At 37.2% G+C, this 24615-nt stretch overlaps 1 protein-coding gene across 1 annotated transcript in view; it reads left to right on the top strand.

Moving 5' to 3' along the window:
* The window catches only part of LOC140155566 (RING finger protein 141-like), a 29128-nt gene extending 13926 nt beyond the window's left edge, over nucleotides 1-15202 (top strand). The window contains exons 2-6 of the mRNA XM_072178453.1: nucleotides 9654-9840; nucleotides 10817-10931; nucleotides 11529-11773; nucleotides 13032-13151; nucleotides 13574-15202. Coding sequence (XP_072034554.1) covers nucleotides 9659-9840; nucleotides 10817-10931; nucleotides 11529-11773; nucleotides 13032-13151; nucleotides 13574-13739 — 828 coding nt within the window. The 5' untranslated portion in view covers nucleotides 9654-9658 and the 3' untranslated portion in view covers nucleotides 13740-15202. The remainder of the gene's footprint in view (nucleotides 1-9653; nucleotides 9841-10816; nucleotides 10932-11528; nucleotides 11774-13031; nucleotides 13152-13573) is intronic.
* The last annotated feature ends 9413 nt before the right edge of the window (nucleotides 15203-24615 follow it).

The following is a 24615-nucleotide window of genomic DNA, read 5'->3' as shown; positions in this document are numbered from 1 at the left end:
TACTAGAGTTAATACCCGTATGCGTAAATGATTAAAGCTCTATATGCCCGTATGCATAACAGCAACATAGCCAGAACCCACATGACCTTTGACCTTTGTTTGATGACCTTTGACCTCGGATGACATAAATTAATTAATTTTGATGACCTTTTGTTTATTTATTTATTTATTTATTTATTTGGATGACCTTTGACTGCAGATGACATTTACCGATAATTAATTAAATAAATTAATTTATTATATAGTTACTTGTGCCTTCATTTAATGGGTTAATATAAAACCCACAGTGGAAGACATTGGTTTCATAGCAAGAGTTGGTATATTGTGCAAGGCATGTATCAGCATGATCAGAGCATATCATCAGAGCTATTTATAGATTAACAGAGAGGGCATTCAGGGTGTCATGCCATGGTTACTGTGGATTTTGGATAAAACAAAAAAGAAATCACATTTTCGCCGATTTTGAACCCAATTCTTTACCGATCTCAACCAAATGTGACCTCTGCATTCCCCTCACATCAAGGATTCCACCCACCTAGTTACAGCTCAATCGGACCAAGTTTAAAATTTGACCTTTGACCTTCGACCTCCGATTTCGACCGAAGGTAGCGTAGGACACTCCCCATATTTTCCTTGATCTCCCATATGAATTACAGCCCAATCGGACCAAGTTTAAAATTTGACCTTTGACCTTCGACCTCCGATTTCGACCGAAGGTAGCGCAGGACACTCCCCATGTTTTCCTTGATCTCCCGTATGAATTACAGCCCAATCGGACCAAGTTTAAAATTTGACCTTTGACCTTCGACCTCCGATTTCGACCGAAGGTAGCGCAGGACACTCCCCATGTTTTCCTTGATCTCCCGTATGAATTACAGCCCAATCGGACCAAGTTTAAAATTTGACCTTTGACCTTCGACCTCCGATTTCGACCGAAGGTAGCGCAGGACACTCCCGTGATTTTCCTTGATCTCCCATATGAATTACAGCCCAATCGGACCAAGTTTAAAATTTGACCTTTGACCTCCGATTTGACCGAAGGTAGCTTAGGACACTCCCGTATTTTCCTTGATCTCCGTATGAATTACAGCCCAATCGGACCAAGTTTAAAATTTGACCTTCGACCTCCGATTTCGACCGAAGGTAGCTTACGACACTCCCGTATTTTTCTGCATCCCCGTATGAATTTGGCGAGGCTGGGATCAAAACTGACGGAGCCTTTTACCCACATACACGCATAGTCGCATACACACAACATAAGGCAAATTATAGTAAGATTTAGTTTTTTTAGTGGCAGTATTTCTCTGGTTTCCAACCTTGAATAACAAGTAATTTTGGGCCTATAACTTGCTTTTCTGGCCAAAAATATGTTTTGAAAATAGAAAAAAAAATTTAAAAAATTTGTTCACGCATGTGTACACCAATGTAGCTGAGTGACCCCCGGAGATGAAGTGCCACCAAAGTTATTGAAATCTGTTGCAGAAGAGTTAGCCCCAGCCCCGACTGTACTCTACCAACAATCCACTAATACTGGGGAAGTACCAGTCCAGTGGCACCAGGCATTTTTCATCAAAGTTTTGTTTTGCATCATGGTTAAAAAGTTGCCAAACACTTTTGAGTCAAGGTTTATTGTCAAGGTTTATTGTGGCCGACGCTTTGCGTCGAGAACCGCGCAAGTCGAGAACCGCTCTAGTTGTCTCATAAAATAATTTTAAAATAATCGAAAACGCAAGAAACATACCTTTATAAAAAAATTAGCATCACTTCCATCGTGTGAAAATATGAGTGTAAAGTTGCAGATATTTTTTCAAAATATCTAGGCATTTTCTCAGAAAAATACATCATGTTTTTTTTTTATCTTTTCAATACATCATGTTTTGATATTAACCATCTTGAACAAATGCAGAATTGCGTCACACAGTAAAAAGATGTCAAACACGCTTGAAAACGCATGATTCGCTGGTGTACATACTACCATCAAAACGGGCGCACATCATGCGCTCGTGTTACACAAAAGCTTCGGAGCTGGTATCACCGGTTTTTCACGTCAAAACGGTTCTTAATTTATCCGGGTGCATGTAGATTTTTGCTTGTGCATGTAACTTTACCATTGTACATGCACGCCATGCATGTAACTTTTCAACTACCTATACATTTTTGTATCATCCACGTCATACAGATAATATCTGCAAAATCAGGCCAAGTGAGAATAAAGAATTAATAAGGCAAGAAAAAAAGGTTTGTCTCAAAGCTCACGAGTGGTTTGAAAACAAATGCGAAATGAGATATATTATTTTTTTTATTCCTGACGAAATCTGATTTTCGCCGAATTTTTCTGGAAAATTTTTTTTTTTAAATTTGAAATAAAAAAATTCTGCATTTCTTTTTTTCTTCAAAACGTGCAATTTTACAAATGCGCGCGCAAGCTTTGAGACAAACCTTTTATTTGGGCCTTAAGGGGGTACTACACCCCTGTGGTAAATTTGTGACTATTTTTGCATTTTTCTCAAAAAATAATATCACACTGGTAACAAAAGTTATGTATATTATTGGGGCAAGGGATCCAATTACTACACTGAAATTTCAGTGACTCAAGACAAGCGGTTCATCAGTATGTATGATAGGAAATGAGGTACATCCTAGCGGTATCTTATTTCTTATCATAAATAACAAACCGCTTGTCTTGGGTCACTGAAATTCCAGTATAGTAATTGGATTCCTTGCCCCTATAATATATAACTTTTGTTACCACTGTGTTATTAGTTTTTGAGAAGAATACAAAAAATAGGCACACATTTATCGAGGGGTGTAGTACCCCCTTAAGTTTGTTGAATATTGTACCAAAGAATGTGTGGGATAAAGGTGTTATTTCATTTCATTTACACAATTTTCCGACGCCAGGTTTAATTGCCATCAAAGTCGGCTCTAGAGGCTTGATCGACACCGACAACAAAAATAGGCTGACTCGTTTGTCAAAACAACTTAACACCCAAAAAAAATTCAAGGTATTGAAAGACCAAATTACCAAGTGTGTTCTCATGTCATCGTATTCAATCTTCAACTCGAGACAAGAGCCAAGTGGAATATCCAAGAAGTCTTTTTCTTACTGTCATGATGTATAATTTCCTCATTGTTTATAATGTATTTGCTGTTTGTAATTGTGTTTACCCTTGCCTTAGATTGGTATGGATCTCAGTTGATCTTGGGGTTATATGTTTTTCTTTGGTTAAGGGGGTACTACACCCATGTGGTAAATTTGTGAATATTTTTGCATTTTTCTCAAAAAATAATTACACACTGGTAACAAAAGTTATGTATATTATTGGGGCAAGGAATCCAATTACTACACTGAAATTTCAGTGACTAAAGAGAAGCGGTTCAGTATATATGATAGGAAATGCGGTACATCCTAGCGGTACCTTATTTCTGATCATAAATAACAAACCGCTTGTCTTGGGTCACTGAAATTCCAGTGTAGTAATTGGATTCCTTGCCCTATAATATACATAACTTTTGTTTCCACTGTGTTATTAGTTTTGAGAAAAATGCAAAAATAGACACAAATTTATCGAGGGGTGTAGTACCGCTTAGTAAAGGTGATTAAATTAATTAATTAATTATTTATTTATTTATTTATTTATTTATTTATTTATTTATTTATTTATTTATTTATTTATTTATTTATTTATTTATTTATTTATTTTGCTTTAATTAATTAATTTCTTATTTATATTTATTTATTATAAAACCTTTGACAATGTTAGCAATTATTTGTGTTGTTGATTGACTTTTATGGCTCATATTGAAATTCCCTTACACAGGAAGGTGTGCGCCATCCTGCAGCTTTCCTGTGCTAGCCTTCTTTTGTTAAAATCCTGGGCAGGGTGTATCACTGATGCATATAATCCATCCGTTTTATGACAGAGCTTTCCTGAGGCGCGCGCTTAGCAAGGGGAATCCTGCCTTCTTTCTGTGTGAAAACGTGGTAGGGTATTTCAATATGAGCCCTTAAGCAAACCATACAATGTTGGCAGTGATGATACAAACCCACCCTTTTAATTTCAGACCCACCCTTTTAATTTTATACCCTTTTAACCAAAACTCTGAAACCCAACCAAGGTTTTACTAAGCGTTGTTACTGATCATAGGTACCGTATTCATTCCAATAAGCGCCCAGGGCGCTTTACAAAGTCATTTTGGGTGGCATTTACTCCCTCTTCCTTTCTCTCTTGTGCATTCTAAAATTAAACTCTAACTCCGCTGAGGCTTTTTGGTGGAGTTGAAGGAGAGAAGGAAGAAGATGAAGAGAAATTTCATTTTCTCAGGTGTGGTTTTGAATCCCTGACCCCTTGGGTACTAGACACACTCAGGGCCCATACCTTGCGGGATGCCTTGGCTGGCCAAGCTTTCCGCGGCCATATGTGCTTTCGCATGATGGCACAATCACGTCAGATGGAATTCTTGTGCTCGCAGTTTCTTGCTCTTGTAGCTTTTTGTCACGGTAGGGTTAACACTTACACTGTAAGTTCAAGCCAGGCCATTTGCTCAATACTAATAAAACATTCATGCCTTCAAAATGTACAGTACATGTATGGAAGCTGTGGCTAGGTGCCAAGGCAAACTGACTTACTGTCTGACTGGGACAGAGAAGAGCCTAGCCACATTGCTTTGACAGAGTTAGTGTCACTGAACTTTTCAACTGCTTAGTGCCAAAAGTGTGTAAGTGCAGATAGCTGCCCCCCCCCCCCGAGCTGCCCACTGCAGACTGAACATTTGGCAATTTAAACACAATTTGTACTCATCTATTCCACCCTATTACCTGCTCTGGCACTGAGCATTCACAGAAGTAGTACAGTGCAAATAGCTTCCCTGTGAACATTTGGTAATACTACACAGTACTGTATACGCTGAAATTTTCGCGGTGGTTTTATTTCCGCGAATTTAGTGTCACTGAACTTTTCAACTGCTTAGTGCCAAAAGTGTGTAAGTGCAGATAGCTGCCCCCCTCGAGCTGCCCACTGCAGACTGAACATTTGGCAATTTAAACACAATTTGTACTCATCTATTCCACCCTATTACCTGCTCTGGCACTGAGCATTCACAGAAGTAGTACAGTGCAAATAGCTTCCTGTGAACATTTGGTAATACTACACAGTACTGTATAATACGCTGAAATTTTCGCGGTGGTTTTATGTAATATGTGCCTGCGAAAATAATAACCCGCGAATATGTTGAAATGAAGACATTTCTTAAATGTATTTTATTATATAAGTTGCCAACAACCACAAATTTAACACCTCGCGAAATTGTCAGTGATACTTGAAACTGCGAAAGTATCTGTCCGCGAAAATATTGGCATATACATTATATGATACTCATCTAACACATGGCAGCTATTTCACTTTAGTCCAGTCAAAGTGGGTTTTGACTCACCACTAATTGCAACAGAATTTTTTTCACTCCTATGAATGTCAGAGATGTCCCCTGAATAGCATACAAAAAGTATACTAAAATATACTTGGTGGAAAGGTAGTTTTTGGCGGGAAAAGGTCATACAGGGGTCAAATTTCAAAATCGCTACAATCATTTTAAAAACTATACCAAATTATTCCTCTAGTCATAAGGATTCAGAAAAAATACAGTTTGCCATATCTGTGATGTACGGTTCTTGAGTTATAACCGAAAAGGTCAAAGGTCAAATGTTGGGTTCAACAGAGGTCAAAAAACTAAAAATTGTCTAATTTTAATCAAAATGGTCACAAATTGTTCGGCTTGCAAACATAATTCATTTAAAGAATATTTACACTGAGGTTGTTTAATTACATGCGTAACATCGAAATCTAGGTCGGGGTCAATAGAGTTCAATGATCAATGGCCTCTTTTACCCTGCTACCTTGGTAACAAAACATCTAAGATATAGCAAACTATTCTTATTTTGGAGTGTTTTTAAAGGACGAACACATTGAGACCATTTTCAAGGAGTTCGGAGCATTTTTTCGAAGTTGACCCACGTGGAGCCCAGAATTTGATCTTTGACCTTTTTGCTTATAACTTGAGAATGGTACATCACAGATATGACAAACTATACTTTTTCTGAATCCTTAAGACTAGAGGAATGCTTTGGTATAGTTTTTAAAAAGATTAAAGCAATTTTGAAATTTGACCGCTGTATGACCTTTTCCTGCCAAAAACTACCTTTCCACCAAGTATATTTTAGTATATTTTTGGTATGATGTTCAGGGGACATCTCTAAAATGTATAAAAGTGAAAAAAATTCTGTTGCAATTAGTGATGGGTGACACCACTAATTTGTTTAGATTGACTGGACTATTTGCCCACTTCTGGCACTATATACCAGCTGGCATGGTGCAATGGGTTTGGGCAGACAGATCCAGTTACGAAATGCTCCAAACACAAAGATCCACAACATGCTCATCTATCATTGCACATTTCTTTAACCCCAATACAGTTGCACATTTATTGAATGACCTTTGAAAATTTGGGTACACAAACTCATATTCCGCAACTTGAGGTCAAATTGAACTATGGCATTGGGATGAGGCCATTGCGGTCCATAGTGAAATTAGTATTAGAATTTCTGTCCTTGATCTGAATGGTGCTCCTGTATGTAGGAGGAATTTATGGTTAAATACTGTTGTTAATGGTCATGCCCATGAAACATCATGTTGATGTGATTTATTGGTAAATATGGGACAAAAAATTGCATCTGTAAAGTCCGTAATCTGTATTGTACTTAAGCAGTTGCAAGAAGCGTTTTTTCCCAATAATAATAAATAAAGCATTTATAATGTGCCATTTATTTAGAAAATTTAATTTAATCCAAGGCGCAATTTTCCAATGGAGTTGTGTACGCCACTACAAAACAATGCTACGCCCCTTGTGACTGCGCAGTATGATAATTATGGACTTAAAGCCATAATGTACGATCTTATAATATGAAGTTGTTTAATTTTTTTCAAACCTGATTTTTTTGCACATTTGTAATGTTTACATATGTTCCAACTTGCACCTAAATGGAATCGGCCAAATTTGTTGTCTTTGTAAGACAACAGAGCAAAGTTCGACATAAAGTCATAATTTTTCTATTATGACTTTATGTCCTCCCATAGAATTGCATGTTAAATGGCCAAAATAACCAGTGGGATTTCTTTCACTTTACCTGGTTGTTTCAGCTTAAAATGGACAGCAACCCTTACCGGCAGTTATTGCTAATATTATTTCAACATTTTGAACAAAGAATACCAAAATTAAAATTTGATGGAAATCGTACATTAAGGCTTTAAGTACGGTACATTATGATGCAAAAATATATATTTTATAAGAATCAATCATTTTAGCAGCTGGTCTGTTCCCTTGAATTTGCCACCCCTTCATGTTCAAATTAAACCCTTTTTCAACAGCTGGTCTGTTCTGTGCAATCCCCTCATGATCTCGTTTTTGTTTGGTATTTAAATATTTGTAATGTGAATTAATTATTTGATTTTGTTTTTCATGAAATGAACTATTGTAAGATACCGCTACATGTAATATTGTATTAAATCGATTGCTAAGTTTAGGAAATCCCATATGAAAATTGCCGAAAAACTGCTTATGCCCCCCATCAGACCTGGTGCCCGTCCCAATCATGACCGTGCCCCCCCCATATGATGACCCATGCTACGCCACTGCATATTTCACCAGATTTTTAGCCGATTTTTTTTGAAAAAGTGCAGTGGACTTCAAAAGTCAGACCCTTAACCTATTACCGATCATAACAAATCCAGGGAATAGACATGTATCTTACAAAGAAAAGTGCAAATGTGATGATATGCATTAGATATAAAGCCATCTGATACAAACCAGTCATATAGATTTAATCTCCTGTATTGGTCACACTATGGAGCTGTGCCAAGTCTTAAGGTGGTATATTAGGATCTTTTTTGGAATTTTGAAAATGCTCTGAGCATGTTTTCAATAGATTAAATGAATGTACACTGATCAATATGCCTTTTGTTCCCCCCCCCTCAATATTATTCTCCCCCCCTACTTTCAAGGCAAAAACCCCATAATTACACAAATTTCCCCTTTTGCAGCAATTTTGGGCAAAATTTGTTGATTTTTGCCCCCCTTCCCTGAAATTCACTTTGCCCTCTAATGCCCCCCTGAAAAAAAATTCCTGGTGCCACCACTGCATAAGGCATAAATCTATACTTACTGTTTTTATCATCAATAATCAATGTATAGTCTGTATACCTACTTCATTATCTTAATGTAATGATGAGAAGCAGGGTTATAGCTAAGCAAATTTTAGTGCTGGGTGAAATTTATATGAAATGGTAAAAAATTAAATTTTGATAAGAATTGCTCAGTTTTATACTGATTGTTCATTAATTTTGAAACATTTGAGACTGGAGTGCCGGGTATTTGGGCTCAAAATTAACTTGAGTGCGGGGTGGAAATTAAGAGTGCCGGGCGGGTCCGCCCGCCACCGCCCGGTGTAGCTACATCCCTGATGAGAAGTATAATAAAAGTATACATTTTCAGAAAGGAAATGATGTACATGTAAAGAATCCAACTAGCATAAAACATTACCAGTTTTTGAGAAAATCTGAAAATTTGATTTTACTTTACTGACTTGAGTAAGGTATATACTATACTATACTATAGTTAATGAGCTAAAATGACTGAAAAGGCTCATTAAATTTAATGTATGTAATTTTCGCCAATATTTTGCTAAATATCCATGCATCACACATGTATTTCCTGATTGCAATAAATTGATGTATTTTGAAAACCATATGTCTGTTTGCTTCAAACAAAAGGCATATTGATAAGTGTACTTTGCTCTACTTTAAAACATGCATAGAGCACTTCCAAAATCCCTCAAATACCACCTTAAATGCTGAACACACTAGAGTATTGGTCGTTTTTCCACGTAAGCTGTTGTGCATTGGAATGTATGCAGGAATACTTGTAATAATGTGCAATTTGGTGCCTACATGTATGCATATTTCAATAATTGCTCTATTCTATGTGTTGGGATTATATGCTAATTAGCTTAGTCTATATACATGTAAGGTGAGTTGTGCTCTTCTCTTGGATATTAAATACTAGGTAGGTTTACAGTTGGATATCTCTCAGCGTGTTTATATCAGGAGCAGATGTATGGTATATTGGCATGTAATTTCTATCCAGTCAGATATTATACAGAAACTTGCTCACTATTATAACAGACCTGCCAACTGTCCCTCATTTTGAGGGACTGTCCCGCATTTGGGGTTTACCAAAGTGAAGAAGGACAGTCCTGTTTTCTGAAAATTTCAGTGATGGCAAATTTAAATGTAAGAACGGCAGAAAATGATGCAAATTTCCGGGCAAATTTCACTTAAAAATTTTGCTGTAGCATTCTCTTTAGTCTACAACTCTATTGTGATAAATTCAGACCTGCAAAGCCTCTGAATTCTGAAAGTATTGCACACCTCAAGTCTTTGAATTTGTCGGTACTTGATTTTTGTACATGCACAAGGTTTTGGTCTCAATGTCCCTCTTTCTGACTTTGGTAGGTTGGCAGGTCTGCTATAAACACTACTACTCGTATTTGTATGTACCGTACATCGATATCCTTTTATCCTGTTTTTTTTTTTTTTTTTCAGATAAAATGGGCCAGTACCCAAGTCAGGCAAATAAACCTGGCTCTGTGTATCGCAACCCTCATCCTCATTCCCACCCGAGACTTTCCAATCTACGAGACTATCTGTTCTCACAGGGCCATATACTTCGGCAGCTAGCGACGCTCAAATATGTGGATTTTTGTGAAGCTGTAGAAACCATCAACAAAGTGTAAGTACCTCGCCAGCGTTAAGAGGCTGCAACATTGTTTTGCCGCTACCCCTCATAACTTTTTTTTTCACTAAGTCCCGGCAAAAAACACAATCTCGATTTTCTCGCCGCAATTCTTGCTATTGAGTAATTATCTTGCTTTTCAGAAAGTTTACAAGCAATAAACAAGGTGTTTAATGCCCTAAAAAGTTCCATGCTGTGTTAAAATGTAAATAAAAATATGTAGATATTTATATAGCACTTTATGCCATAAACACCCTCAAAGCGCTTTACATTGACGCAACTCATATTAGAATAATTACAAACCACGTAATTCTAGTTTGACCAATAGGAATCATGAAAGCAGGCAGTCACAAAAGCAGACAAGGCTTGTGATTCAAAAGCGGGTTAACTGCCTTGTATGCATTTGATGACCTACGGTACATCATAATGATCTACATTTTGTAGTTTGTAGTCTTGGCTAAAACATGTACTGATGGCATCATCCTGTATGAAGTCATCCAAGGTTGATTTGGTTTCCAGGAAGGAAACAATGGCAGCTATAAACCATTACTGATAAACTGTTAAAATGCTCTCTAGGGGCTGTGCAATAATTATGAACCACCCCGGGAAGGGGAGGGGGGTAAAATTTTCTAACGGCCTGCCAAAAATCACTGCCCCCCCCTCCTTGGCTTGCCAAAAAATGTTTGCCCCCCCCCCCCCTTGCACATGCCAAATTTTTGTATCCCAATTTGCAAACCTTAAATGGTCTAGATACATGCTGTGAGCGCAGCGAGCAGGAAAATTTGCATATTAAAGCGTTTCCATACTGTTTTCCTAAGCCTTGTTAGAGCGTTTTACTTAAAAGGTGCCCCATGAATGTGTGCCAAAAATCGCTTGCCCCCCCTTTCGGCTGGCCAAAAATGTAAACACACTCTTTGTGACATTCAAGAACACAGATTGAACACTGTTGTATTATATTTATTTTGAATTTTAGGACATGTTCGCTGGAGAGTGGAGGTATTCAGAAAAGTCTAGTGTTTAGTATAGTGCCAGGAACAGACGCAGTAGTGGTGTTATGGAAGCCTCAGGTCAGAGTCAAATGCTGCAAGGTGAGTGGAGTAGACAAGTGCAGTGGCGTAGCATCATAGGGGTACGGGGCATGTGCCCCCCCAGGCGATCACAAAATTGAGAAAATATAGGAAAATTGCTGAAGAACGGCTTGTGCCCCCAATCATGGTCGGTGCCCCCCAATCTTTCACATAAGGAGTGTGAATTTCAAATCGGGTTACATGTACCTGAATGGGTTACCCCATTTGAAATCTACACTCCTGTGTGGAAGATTAAGGTCATGTCTTCCATAGGGGTATTGTGAATTGGGCTATTCCAATTAAAATCCACACTACCCCTGTGGAAGATTGTGGAAATATATTCCACAGGGGGAGTGTGGATTTCATATGGAATGAACATATTATACGGCTTCATTTAAAACTCCTCCCTCTGTGAAAGATTCAGATTGAACCTTTCTTAGAGAGTGTATGAAATTCAAATGGAGCTGCCTAATGTGTTCATTCCATTCAAAATTCATACTCCCCATGTGGAAGATATTTCCAAAATCTTCCACAGGGGGAGTGTGGTTTTAAATGGATAGCCCACAATTGGAGTAGCCCATTTCTTCAAACTGTTTCTCTCTTCTCTCCTTCACACAGGTGGGTAAGAATGGTACAATAGAATCCACCAGGGTGCTAACGCTCAAACAATTTGTACAGGTATACAGTAGTATTATGCAACAACTAGGAGGAGGAGGAGGAGGATCAGCAAAAGGCAATAATAATGGTGCTTCCCCATCCTCATCAATCCCAGATGTGGCTAGTGTGGATGGAAAAGGTGATGATGCTCTAGAAAGAAGAGGTTCAGAACTAGGGTGGCTAGAAATATCAGCAATATTTGCAAAGTAAGGCGATGAAAATAACAAACCTTTTTCAACTTTTCATGAAACTTCATCCTTGTTAGTATATTAAATGATATTGATTAAAGTTTAAAACCTTTGATCCAAACACAAAGACAGAGACCATAGGTGATTTGAACGGGCTATCAAGGAGGCAATGTAAATCAGTGTCAACCAGCCATCTCTCAACAAAGACTGGGGCAAGTTCAGACTTCCAGGAGTCTACGAGACTGTGATCAAGTCTATGGTCAAAAAGGTCATGACCTGATGATCAACATCACAGTCTCAGTCTCGCTGATGAAATAATGGAGTAGTCATCTCAATATAGGAATCCGAGGGGTAGGAATAGCTTTCTTGTGTTTGGATCAAAAGTTTTAAAACTTTAATCCTTTTTCAACCTTATTTACAATTCCTGGAACGGTCTTCCAGTTGAAATCTCAAAAATTCCCCACAATTCAAATCCGGCCTTGATTATTATCTTGACACAGGCCTAGTGTGCAGTGGCGTAGCGTCATAGAAGCATTAGGGCACGTGCTCCCCCCATCGATCTGAATTTTTTTAAATCCCATAGGAAAATTGCGAAAAACGGCTTGTGCCCCCCCAATCAGACCAGGTGCCCCCAATCATGGTCGGTGCCCCCCCAATGACGCCACTGCTAGTATGCTTCATGTTCTACCACTGGTGCAATAATAATGTATCTTTGAAATTAATTCTATTATGTTAAAAAGCATTATCACAAATTTTATATTGTTGTTTATCAACTTTTTTCATTGTATATTTATAATTTTTGTAATCGATCAAAAACTTATATTTTATATCAATTTTGAATTTAGCCTGAATCCGTAAGTATGGCTCATCTCGTTCTTTTTTAGGTCAAGGCTATTTTTACTATTAACCAGCAAACCATTATTGAAGCTATTTCATTATACATGTTCAAAAACTCCAGAGAAAGAATGAGGTCATTTATTTTTTAAATGTCTTTAGTTGATTTTGAATGATAATGATTCATAAATAATGAAGTAACAGATCACTGGTCCGAGTCCCATTGAGGCTGGAATTATTTCTCTTTTCATAATGTGTGAGTGCATTCGGAAATAAGTTATTTGGCGGTAAATCATGCATTGGTACCTTGTGTGAAGAGGGTCTCCAATTTGTTGGCCTTGTGCCTGTTTCCCATTTGCACCACACATAGTATTTTGATGTTTTTTGTGCAATTATCCTTCATTCTGATAAGTTCGATTTTTCTGCTCTTTTTACCCTCTAGTGTGGAGGAGAATTCTCTGGAATCAGTGGATGAAGGTGAATGTTGTATATGCATGGAACAGAGGGTAGACGTCATGCTGCAGTGTTCCCACACATATTGTCAAACTTGTATAGACAACTGGTAAGTGCCTATTTGAAAATAAATGATTGGGGGTTTAATAGACGGGGGCGACTAATAGAGGAAATATGACATGTAGCAAAATGAGTTGTAACTCGTAACGTGTCACAGGTGTATGTTTTGGGTTGACTTTACACAATTGTGTCAGTAATGACATATGAAAGAAGATCTGTACTTATCCAGTTTATAAACTGTATGTTACACATGATTGAGGTCACCTATGCAGCGTTCCATAAGTCACTAGAAGGTGGCTGGTGCACTTATGAGTCCAAATGGCATCCTGTTACACAGGTATGGTTTATATCGACACATGTGTCGACATCATGATAAATTTTGACATGTCGACACAAAAAGACCTGCCGAGGACGGCACTAGAGAGAAATCTTTGTTCTAATCCCTTTGGTTTTAATTTTTTACCATTGCAGGAGATTGAGGCACAATACATGTCCCATGTGCATGGGCGATATGGGCACAACGAAAGACATTTGGGCCATGCCAGAGAAACCAGCGGCTGAAGAAATGGCCACATACCTCATGGGTATAGCAGATGATAAAGAACAACAGATTAAACCTGCTGATCCTAACAGGTAGCACCGATGGCAGGGCAAATTGGGCCATTCCATTTAAAATCCACACTTCCCCTGTGGAAGATTTAGGTAGAGTCTTCCACAGAGGGAGTATGAATTTTGAATAGAATAGACAATTGGGTAACTTCTATTTGAAATACTCACTCCAGCTGTGGAAGATATAGGTAAAATCATAATACAGATAAAGTATGGGTTTCAAAATGATTAACCCTTACCGATTACAGTTGAAAAACTTACTCCCCCTTGTGGAAGATATTTCCAAAATCTTCCACAGTGGGGGTGTGGATTTTACGTGGAATAGCCCAATGAAATCTCTGCAGGTGCAATCTTTCAGATGGTGAATGATGAAGGGAGGTAGACTACCCAGCAGGTAGTAGCATCATGGTTTGCTTCATATTACAATTCAAAGTCTGATAACAGCCATGACAGTTATAGAGCCCAGATCCAACATGTGGCATGTGTGACTCAGAAGTACAGGAGTGCGAAGGGTGAATAAGTTCATGACCATGTCTTTTGTCAGATGAATGACATTTACAATTCTAACTGAGGTAACATTAGAAGTAACACCAGTGATGAGAATTAGTAAGTTTTTTAGTGTGTTCGCGTCGGACAAGTTTAGAACTGTCAAGCTTTCGTCAGGAGTAGCTCATGTAGTACATGTAGGCTGCCCCTTGCCTACTGATGGCTCTGAAAAGAGCTGTTCACTGAAGACTGTCCCTTGTTGACGGAGAACATGCAGACCTCGGCAACCTGCTGATGTTAAAAGTTTGGTGGCTCGGAAAAGAGCCGTTCACTGAAGACTGCCCCTTGTCAACAGAGAACAAGAAGACCTCACATATATGCTAGTATAAAAGGTTTCTAATAAGATTGATATGGATAGCTTTGAAGCAAAGCGTGAAGTCAACAACATTCGTCTGAAAGGGTTGAATTGAGGACCCTCATAGACTAAATCCATCTGTCATCTACACTGCACATGAATTCATGTTTTGGTTGAAGTGATAACTGAACAACTTACCTTCCTGATCGTGTCCGACTTATGAAAATATTCGCATGCAACTTTGGTTGTGCACCATAGCGTATATGCCTATCGGCACCCATGTCTTGCCGCGCCTTTGTGACAAGCTAGCGCTCTGAAGTTCTAAAAATATGTGGTCAACAACATATGCGGTGAAAAGGTCAATTTCTACGCAACTGTGCAGTCTCAGACCCCCAGATTCTAGGAAAGTCCAACACTTTTTAACACATAAGTTTCTCGGTCTCGGTCAGAAAGTTGACGACTGAAGGTGGCAGTTTAGGACCCGCGTTAGCAAAATCATGATGGAAGATTCAAGTACACTCTGTTGTAACTCTAGATGCAAAATGATTGGCTGATTTCTGTCACTGCCCTACCCATTCATTTTAGTATTGACCAATTACCTTGCCACTCTTAACTGATATGCTTCCAGTATATATATCAGACTTAATTAGCAACTACAGGGTGAGTCAAAAAACTGCAATAGAGCAAAGAATCAATATTTATGTAAGAACCAAGTCGAACTTTCCCAAAATTGAAAGATTCTATAAATGCTACACTCAATAGCCACCTTCTGTGAAAATATGAAGTGAATCGCGACTACCGTTTAATTTTTATGAGTCCTTTTGCTGCGATACCCAATTTCGTTATTTGTCCACGAGGTACCATGTATTTTGAATGAGAGCACACAGTGCACGGTAAAGACACCAGATCTGAAACTGACTTTAACTTAAATAAGGTTGTTTTTGCGTTATTTTAATTTCTTTTTTTCTGTTCAAACAAACTTTCTCACATTACTTTAAGTCCTTCATACCTCACTCGACTCCAACACCAGTTTGTTTAATCCCAATATGTCCAACATTTTGGATATTTTGAAATTCACCCCACTTCAATTTGCACGCATTTCATTTTGACATTTGAAAAACCCGCCTACAAATTTGTATCTTTTGATAAGAGAATAAACATCTTTAAAGTAAAGGTAAAATGAAAATAACAACAAATAATGTTTCTTCTCCTTAAACAAAACCAAGGGCAATAACACTTTGGGTGATCCATTTTATTTTAATGCCAATGAGGTTAAGAAAATGGCAGTTGTTCCAAATCTACCTAATACAGAGTGGGCTGACATTCAAATTTTAGAAGTCTCTTGGACAAACATTAAAATTGGGTAGCGCTATAAAATGTGTCATAAAAACAAAACGGTAAATGCTAATTCCTTACTTTTTTCACACAAGGTCACTGATGGATATACCATATATAAAATGTTTTAAAACCTAAAAAGTTCAACTCGGTTCTTAAATAAAAATGGATTCTTTTCTCTATTGCACTTTTTTTGACTCACCCTGTATATAGCAGTGGGAATATCAATGCATTAAGCAGTTACAAGTTAATGTTCCAACTTTTATTTAGAATGGTGATATCATACTATCTTGCAGTCAGGATCTTAGCTAGGAATTTGAGGTTTGCCCGTCATTTGAATGAAATTGCCTGTCCTAATTTGACCATTAAAATATTTACCAGACTTCTGCATCCCATTTGGGGTTCAAAGAGTTCACATATTTGTTGCTATGGCTTTGTTTTGCAAATCTGGTCTAACTAAAAGGTCAACAGCCTTTCTCAATGTAGCATCTGTCAAAGGCAACACCCGGTCTAAAATGACAGGCAGATGGTGGCTAACTAAGACTCTGGCTTAAACAAATCCCCCATGAGATGTTTTCCTTTCTCAGCTCCTAGAGAACCAAGCAGTGTGTGCAGTACCATATTCTATGAATATTCTATGTGCTAAATGTTATGACATTAATGATACATGTAGGAAAAGCTTAGGTACAAAATGCGATATACCGTATTTACTCTATTAAAACGCCCCACCCATCTTTTTTCAAAGAAAATTTGACTGAAATGCGGAAATGTCCATGCCATAACATGTTAACATCCATGCATATTTTAAGTAAGCTTAAAAACTGGTATGTCATGAACGTGAAATTACATGGGCAAATCTTATTCTATATAACTTACATTTCCATGCAATTCATTGCCACATAGTAGAATGTTCATATATTTAACTAAATAAATGCATAAAAATGCACTTACAGATCTGATTTCATAGTATTTTCCGATAATATATGCAGACCTGCCAACTGTCCCTCATTTTGAGGGACTGTCCCTCATTTGGGGTTTACCAAAGTGAAAATGAGGGACAGTCCTGTTTTCTGAAAATTTCAGTGATGGCAAATTTAAATGTAAGAACAGCAGAAAATGATGAACTGTATCTATTGTTATGCAAAAGGCTTATTGCATTGTGGGAAGGAATTTTGGCACAAATCGACTTCCGGTAGAGAAACCCTATGGTCCCTGTATGTGAGCTTCCATGTTGATCAAACCGGAAGTCATATTTTCGCGAATTCTGGAAGTCATATTTTGTGAATTAGGGGTTCATTCATAGGATTGAGGGCATGATCGCTGTTTATGCCCGAGGCGTGAACCCCGTTCATACATACCCAACATTCTGAACATTGTTAGCAATCCAAAACAAATGAAAATAATAAGGTTTACAAGTTTAAATAACATTTTCATACCGCTTTCCTTCAAAAATTGGGAGAAAATGAGTAGGCCTACTTGCAGGAAGCAGCAGTGAGGTGAACGGCCGGGAGTCAACACGTTCATCTCTTGCGCTCCGCGTGTGATGGGTGCGGTGACATGCGCGTGTACGCAATACTAGCAAATCGTGGATCGCGTTAATTGGGTTCCAACGCTGCGTGACGCAGCTTGTTATGCCCTGCGTACTGGTCATAAACGGTATTTATGACCAGCAAAAAAGGGCGCAAATCCAATCAGAAACGTCATTATATCGTGAGTATGTATGAATTTTCATTGAAGATTCGCTTCTAATAAATGCCCCCTCCGCCTTTTCGAAAATGCAACATCCCGGGGCATTTAATAGAGTAAATACGGTATGTTACCTGATTCCTCGTATTATTTGTTTATCAATATTGTTTATTGAAAGTATTATATCAAATATTTTAAGTGTGTTTCTTTTTTTTAATTGATCCGGACATGTACGTAGGAGGTGGTGGCGACCGTCAGTCACATCCATTCACTATTTTGGTCTCTACTACTTTTACGATTCAAATCCATTTCCATTTTCTCTTGAGCAAGAGAAATCAAAATTTAATTTCCCATTGTGCTACAATTTTTACCAGAGACAAACAAAATTAAGTGCTTGCTCAAACTCCAGTTTTAAAATCAGAGAATGCACTGAAGCAAGCCAGCAACTATCGGTGTCCTAGGCTAATGCCCAAATTACTAGACTACCATCTCTCTTGTTTGGGCTGTACTAGTTGAACTCCATACACCCCATATGGAAGGCATGACCTTAATCTCCCACACAGGGAGTGTGAATTTCAAATGGGGTTACCTGAATGGTGACACCATTTGATATCTACACCCCCTGTGTGGGAGATTAAGGTCATTTCCTCCATAGGGAGTGTATGGATTTCAACTGGAATAGCACATTGTCAATAATCTATTAGATAATGCATCTGCCTAGTATGCAGAAGGTCATGGGTTCAATTACCATGCAAGCACATTCTCATTTTTGTTTAGCTGCAATTTGTGCTGTCTCCTTCTTATTCTTTTTTATTCTGATACATGTTGTGTAACTCTATTATGTACGATAGATAATGTGATCGATTTGTTACACGTACAATGCATTACACAGAGCAGTGTACTTTGAAAGTGTATAAATTAATGTACATGATTTGTATATTGAGTATAACATTACATAATTAACTTTATTATTAACATTGTAAATGTGTACAATTGTGAAAGTTGTCATTCATCCAGGTATAATAAATATTAAATTGGAATCAAAAAACTAATCACCTGGACTCACTTTTATTTTGAAAGGCTACAGGTCGTTTGATGATCTGGCGGCCTGAACACGCACCTAGGTTAAGGTGCTATACCTTATCCTAGGTGCATCTTGAGGTCGTTTGATGATCTGGCAGCCTGAACATGCACCTAGGATAAGGTGTGATACTTTATCTTTGGTGCATCTTCAGGTTGTTTGATGATCTGGCAGCCTGAATATGCACCTAGGATAAGGTGCTACACCTTATCCTTGGTGCATCTTCAGGTTATTTGATGATCTAGCAGTCTGAATATGCACCTAGGATAAGGTGCTACACCTTATCCTAGGTGCATCTTCAGGTTATTTGATGATCTGGCAGTCTGAATATGCACCTAGGATAAGGTGCTACACCTTATCCTAGGTGCATCTTCAGGTCGTTTGATGATCTGGCAGCCTGAACATGCACCTAGGATAAGGTGCTATACCTTATCCTTGGTGCATCTTCAGGTTATTTGATGATCTGGCAGCCTGAATATGCACCTAGGTGCTACACCTTATCCTAGGTGCATCTTGAGGTCGTTTGATGATCTGGCAGCCTGAATATGCACCAAGGATAAGGTGCTACACCTTATCCTTGGTGCATCTTCAGGTTATTTGATGATCTGGCAGCCTGAATATGCACCTAGGTGCTACACCTTATCCTTGGTGCATCTTCAGGTCGCTTGATGATCTGGCAGCCTGAACATGCACCTAGGATAAGGTGCTATACCTTATCCTTGGTGCATCTTCAGGTTATTTGATGATCTGGCAGTCTGAATATGCACCTAGGATAAGGTGCTACACCTTATCCTTAGTGCATCTTCAGGTTATTTGATGATCTAGCAGTCTGAATATGCACCTAGGATAAGGTGCTATACCTTATCCTTGGTGCATCTTCAGGTTATTTGATGATCTGGCAGTCTGAATATGCACCTAGGATAAGGTGCTACACCTTATCCTAGGTGCATCTTCAGGTCGTTTGATGATCTGGCAGCCTGAACATGCACCTAGGATAAGGTGCTATACCTTATCCTTGGTGCATCTTCAGGTTATTTGATGATCTGGCAGCCTGAATATGCACCTAGGTGCTACACCTTATCCTAGGTGCATCTTGAGGTCGTTTGATGATCTGGCAGCCTGAATATGCATCCAGGATAAGGTGCTACACCTTATCCTTGGTGCATCTTCAGGTTATTTGATGATCTGGCAGCCTGAATATGCACCTAGGTGCTACACCTTATCCTTGGTGCATCTTCAGGTCGTTTGATGATCTGGCAGCCTGAACATGCACCTAGGATAAGGTGCTATACCTTATCCTTGGTGCATCTTCAGGTTATTTGATGATCTGGCAGCCTGAATATGCACCTAGGTGCTACACCTTATCCTTGGTGCATCTTCAGGTCGCTTGATGATCTGGCAGCCTGAACATGCACCTAGGATAAGGTGCTATACCTTATCCTTGGTGCATCTTCAGGTTATTTGATGATCTGGCAGCCTGAATATGCACCTAGGTGCTACACCTTATCCTAGGTGCATCTTGAGGTCGTTTGATGATCTGGCAGCCTGAATATGCACCAAGGATAAGGTGCTACACCTTATCCTTGGTGCATCTTCAGGTTATTTGATGATCTGGCAGCCTGAACATGCACCTAGGATAAGGTGCTACACCTTATCCTTGGTGCATCTTCAGGTCGTTTGATGATCTGGCAGCCTGAACATGAGTCTCTCAAAATAAAAGTGAGGTCAGTTGATTAGTTTTATGATTGCAATTTAATATTGTAAATGTATAGTAATTTGTATGAGGGACAGTGGGAAACATAAATCCAACAAAAACAAACAAAATATAAATATATTTTTTCATCACGAATTATGTAATATAATTATTTAAATATGATAGTCTATATTTTCAAAGTTGAGGTAAATAAGAATGTTAATGAAGTTAAAAGACTCGGAACAATAAAATTAAAATAATACCTTCACATTACTGTGAGTGCAACAAAGCTGAAAGCATTTGCAATTAGTGAAGCGTTTTTTGTGACGTAACTTCTGCTGATTTTCGGAAAAGCAATTGCTGATAGGCTGATCGATTTAATAAGTTGCTAGCATGCCATAGTGTCAAATAGCAACTTTAAAACATTAAATTGTGGTGTATACTGTGCTACATATTGATTTTGTTTCCTTTATATTTTGAAAACCATGTGCAATATTTTGTGTCCGATTGTGAAGGTTAGCTTTCATCCCGGTATTAATAACTATGAATTTGAGATTATAATCTGATCCACTCATAAAACCAGTAGATCAGATTATAATCTCATAATATATTGTGTAATTAAATTCTGAAATAAGATTTTGTAATAACTGAAGAATAATACTCTTGGCATCTTATGTTTAGAGAATAAACAGTAGGATTTTTTGTTTTTACTATCCTCGACCGTGTGATAGATGACAGGTCCAATGTGTTTTAACTTAAAAGTAATGGATGCCGGCTCAAACTATAATAAAATATTAGACCTGCTTCTTGTCTATCCCACGTCAGAGGATAGTAAAAACAAAAATTCATATCGTTTATTCTCATTCTTTAATAGTCAGTTAAATATTTTAATCATGTAAACTGAGGAGATTAAAATGCAACTTTGATTTAGGCACCGTCCTTTTGGATCACCTATGTCTTTAATAGCCCCCCCCCCCCCAACAAAATTTCTGTATCAGTACTGATGTGCAGTATCCCAGCACACACACAATGTTTTTGTAACATTTTTCAATGGACAGATAAAGGTTGCCAGAAAGCGTTTAAATATTGGGCTATAGAATGGTTGTAAAAACATTTCAATAACAGATTTAAAACATTTTTAAATGTTACCATAAGATCTATACAAATAATTTTATTTAAAACTGTGGTCTTTCTAAATGTTTAACAAACAATATTTCTACATAAAATGATGAAAAAAATCCTGTTCTATGTGTGGGCAGACTTGCCCAGTGGGATCAGTTGGTCTGGATCATTTTTTATTTATTTATTTTTTTGTAAAATTTATTTCTTGAAGAGGCTAAATGATTTAAGAAATCATCAAAAGCTGGAAAAATCTGAAGAAAAAAAAGGTGGAATTTTTTTTGCAAGCATATTTTTAATATTTATTAATTTTTTTCAAACAATTTCCATCAAAATAAATCCTCTTTGGCCAACAAATGACTGTTTATTGCATTCAGCTAAAAAAAAAACGTAAAATCTGGGTAGGTTGGTCCTGTAGAACATGGTATTTTTCATCATCTTATATAGACTATTTGTGTGGTGTTTATGAAACATTTTAGAAACAAATTTTTGCTGGGATAATACAGGGGAAAATTTATCTTAAGCTCTGTGTTGTCTGTCATATAACACTAATTCTATTTTATGATCATGTATCATTAAATATTTGAGTTTACAATACAACACAAGAGAGCAAAGGTTTAGGCATGGAAGTTTAAATTAAACTTCTAAAGAATTGGATATTTAAAAAAAAGTGTAAATTAATATTTATGCTTTAATGCATACCATTAATAGTGACCACATGGTCTGAGGTAAAGCCATATTGTAACATTTCCATAAGAAATAGAATTGTATTTCTTTTCCACAAAATGATAGTTTTTACCGTCAGATATAATATGTCCCCTTTGAATTTTTACCCGAACAGATGAGGCAAAAACAAAGAAAATTACTGTTTAATTCCAGTGCATTATTATTATTTTATGTTGCCACACGCCATGTACATACAGTGTTATGAGCGTTTTACTATTAGTTCGATCGTAATAATCAAATGACATACTCTGTCATTTTATTTAAAATCTCAGATATTGTCACAATTTACAGCACCTACCCCCTATTCCAGAATAATACAGAACTAATTTTTCTGAATAAAAAAATATTATCCTGTTTTGCCAAATGAAACATAGCTAAATCCTAATCCTTTAGTTAGTCCTGTTAACTAGCAATAAAAGTCCAATTTTAATATTTAGCCAATTTTTGGAAATAAGGGCCAAAAACATGTGATTTTAGGGTGTTTTTCGTGTGCTGTGACAATCAAACCTAAAGACTTGTACTAGGACTAATTTCAGTTTATGCATTCTAATTTTTGGAAAGGGCATGTTTCATTCTTAAAACCAACCATTTAATTAAAAAGTAACGCAAAAAGGTGAAACTTAAAGCACAATTTTGGCATATACTCAAGATTTTGAATGCTTAGACTTGTTCCAAGTCTGTGATTTTTGCGACTCAATTGTCAGAAAACATGCCGAAGATGCATGTTTTGGGCTTTTTTTTTCAAGAAGTTAGTAAAATAGTGAATTTTATTTTATCTCCAATTAGGATTAAATGAATGATTAGGATTGAGCTATGTTTCATTTTGCAGAACTTGATAATATTTTTGAATCCCAAAAAATTAGTGCTGTATTTTTCTGGAATGAAGAGTAAATCCTTGATTTTTGGAGAGTATGTTAGTTTATAGGTACACCACAATCATGCAGAATTTTAAAAAACATTGAGGGCATCCTCATCAAATGTTACAATATGGCTTTAAAATCAAGTGCAATTTTGTCATCATTTCATTATAGTCTTATTAAGTCTTTCCATTTGTACAAATAATCAGAATAATTATCTTAATTTGAAAATGATCAATAAACCCAATTCTGTACACAGGAAAAAGGTGTGTTTTGTGTATTTTATTCGCAGTCAATCACAGAAAGTAGAAGGGAGCATTGGAAAATTTTCTGAAGGGCTATGGCATGATGGTAGTCAGGGCTGGTTTTCATCATCAGGATTCAAATTACAAGAATTACAATATGCAGGGTTCATCACATCGTGATGTATCATAAGAAAAACTGTAAAGTGCATTTTGGAGAAAAATAAGTTTTGAAAAAAATGCTGATTTGCAAGAGGTTGTGTTTTTGCACTAATTTCAAACTAACTGTATGGAAACTAGTGGTGTACCTAGGCTAGAGTCCGAAGTTTACAGTTGTCTAAAATCCATTTTCCGTGTTGTAATCTGTGTTGTAAAATTGATAAATCTGTGTCATAAATAAAGCTTAAAATGTATAAACAATGATATTAATGTCACAATAAAGTGTTCAATATCGCAATTAATATGCTCTGATTGAAATATTCTCACGATATTAGGCCGACTATTACGATGTTTAGAGGGATATCATGATATTGGGGGTTCATGCCTTGGTAATATACCTTTATTTCGGTATTAGTAAACAGTATTTTTATCATAAAAATTGACATGCACAACTCATGATTGTTTATAACATTTATTTCTCTTATATTTTAACAATTTTTGTCACATCGTACACAAATGTCATTTTCCGTGTTGTACTTCCGATTCCGTGATTTAAAACTTCGGACTCTAACCTAGGCCACTCCTACCCAGGGGCTGGAGAAAAGGTGAATTTTGTCCCCCCTTCACCAACAGCCCGAAAAGGTTGACCCAATATTTTTGGATGGTTTGAAAAAGTGATGTTTTCACACATTTCTTGTGGGACCTCAGAGCACACCAGACATATCAAATTGCATTTTGAAAAAAAAGGCATGTCCTGATGATATCAAATAATTCTGGTGTTTTGTAATTCATGATATAGAACACATTTTATGGCAAATGATTAAAAAGTCATCGAAGTAAACTGTATAAATCTAATGATATGTACTTTAAGTTTATGTAGCTGGAATGAAAAGCTGTGCATCTTATGAAAAATTTGACCTTTCGTGTTGAAGATGTAGATTTATTTTTGCTCCTCCAAACCACCAAAACTTTAGGGTCTTTTGGGGGAAAAAATGTATAGCTTCAATATAAAAGGTCAAAATTTTCACTTGATGGCCTGCTTTTCATCCCAGTACATATCATAAAATTTGCACTTTTGGGGCTAAAAAATGGGCAAATATGAGGTTAATTTGGTCAGAAACCCATTATCAGGCATCAACATTTGGGGGGATGATTGTATGGAACA

This window comes from Amphiura filiformis, chromosome 6 (assembly GCF_039555335.1).
Source record: "Amphiura filiformis chromosome 6, Afil_fr2py, whole genome shotgun sequence".
In the NCBI taxonomy this organism is placed as follows: domain Eukaryota; kingdom Metazoa; phylum Echinodermata; class Ophiuroidea; order Amphilepidida; family Amphiuridae; genus Amphiura; species Amphiura filiformis.
This window is presented reverse-complemented; position numbering and strand designations above follow the sequence as displayed.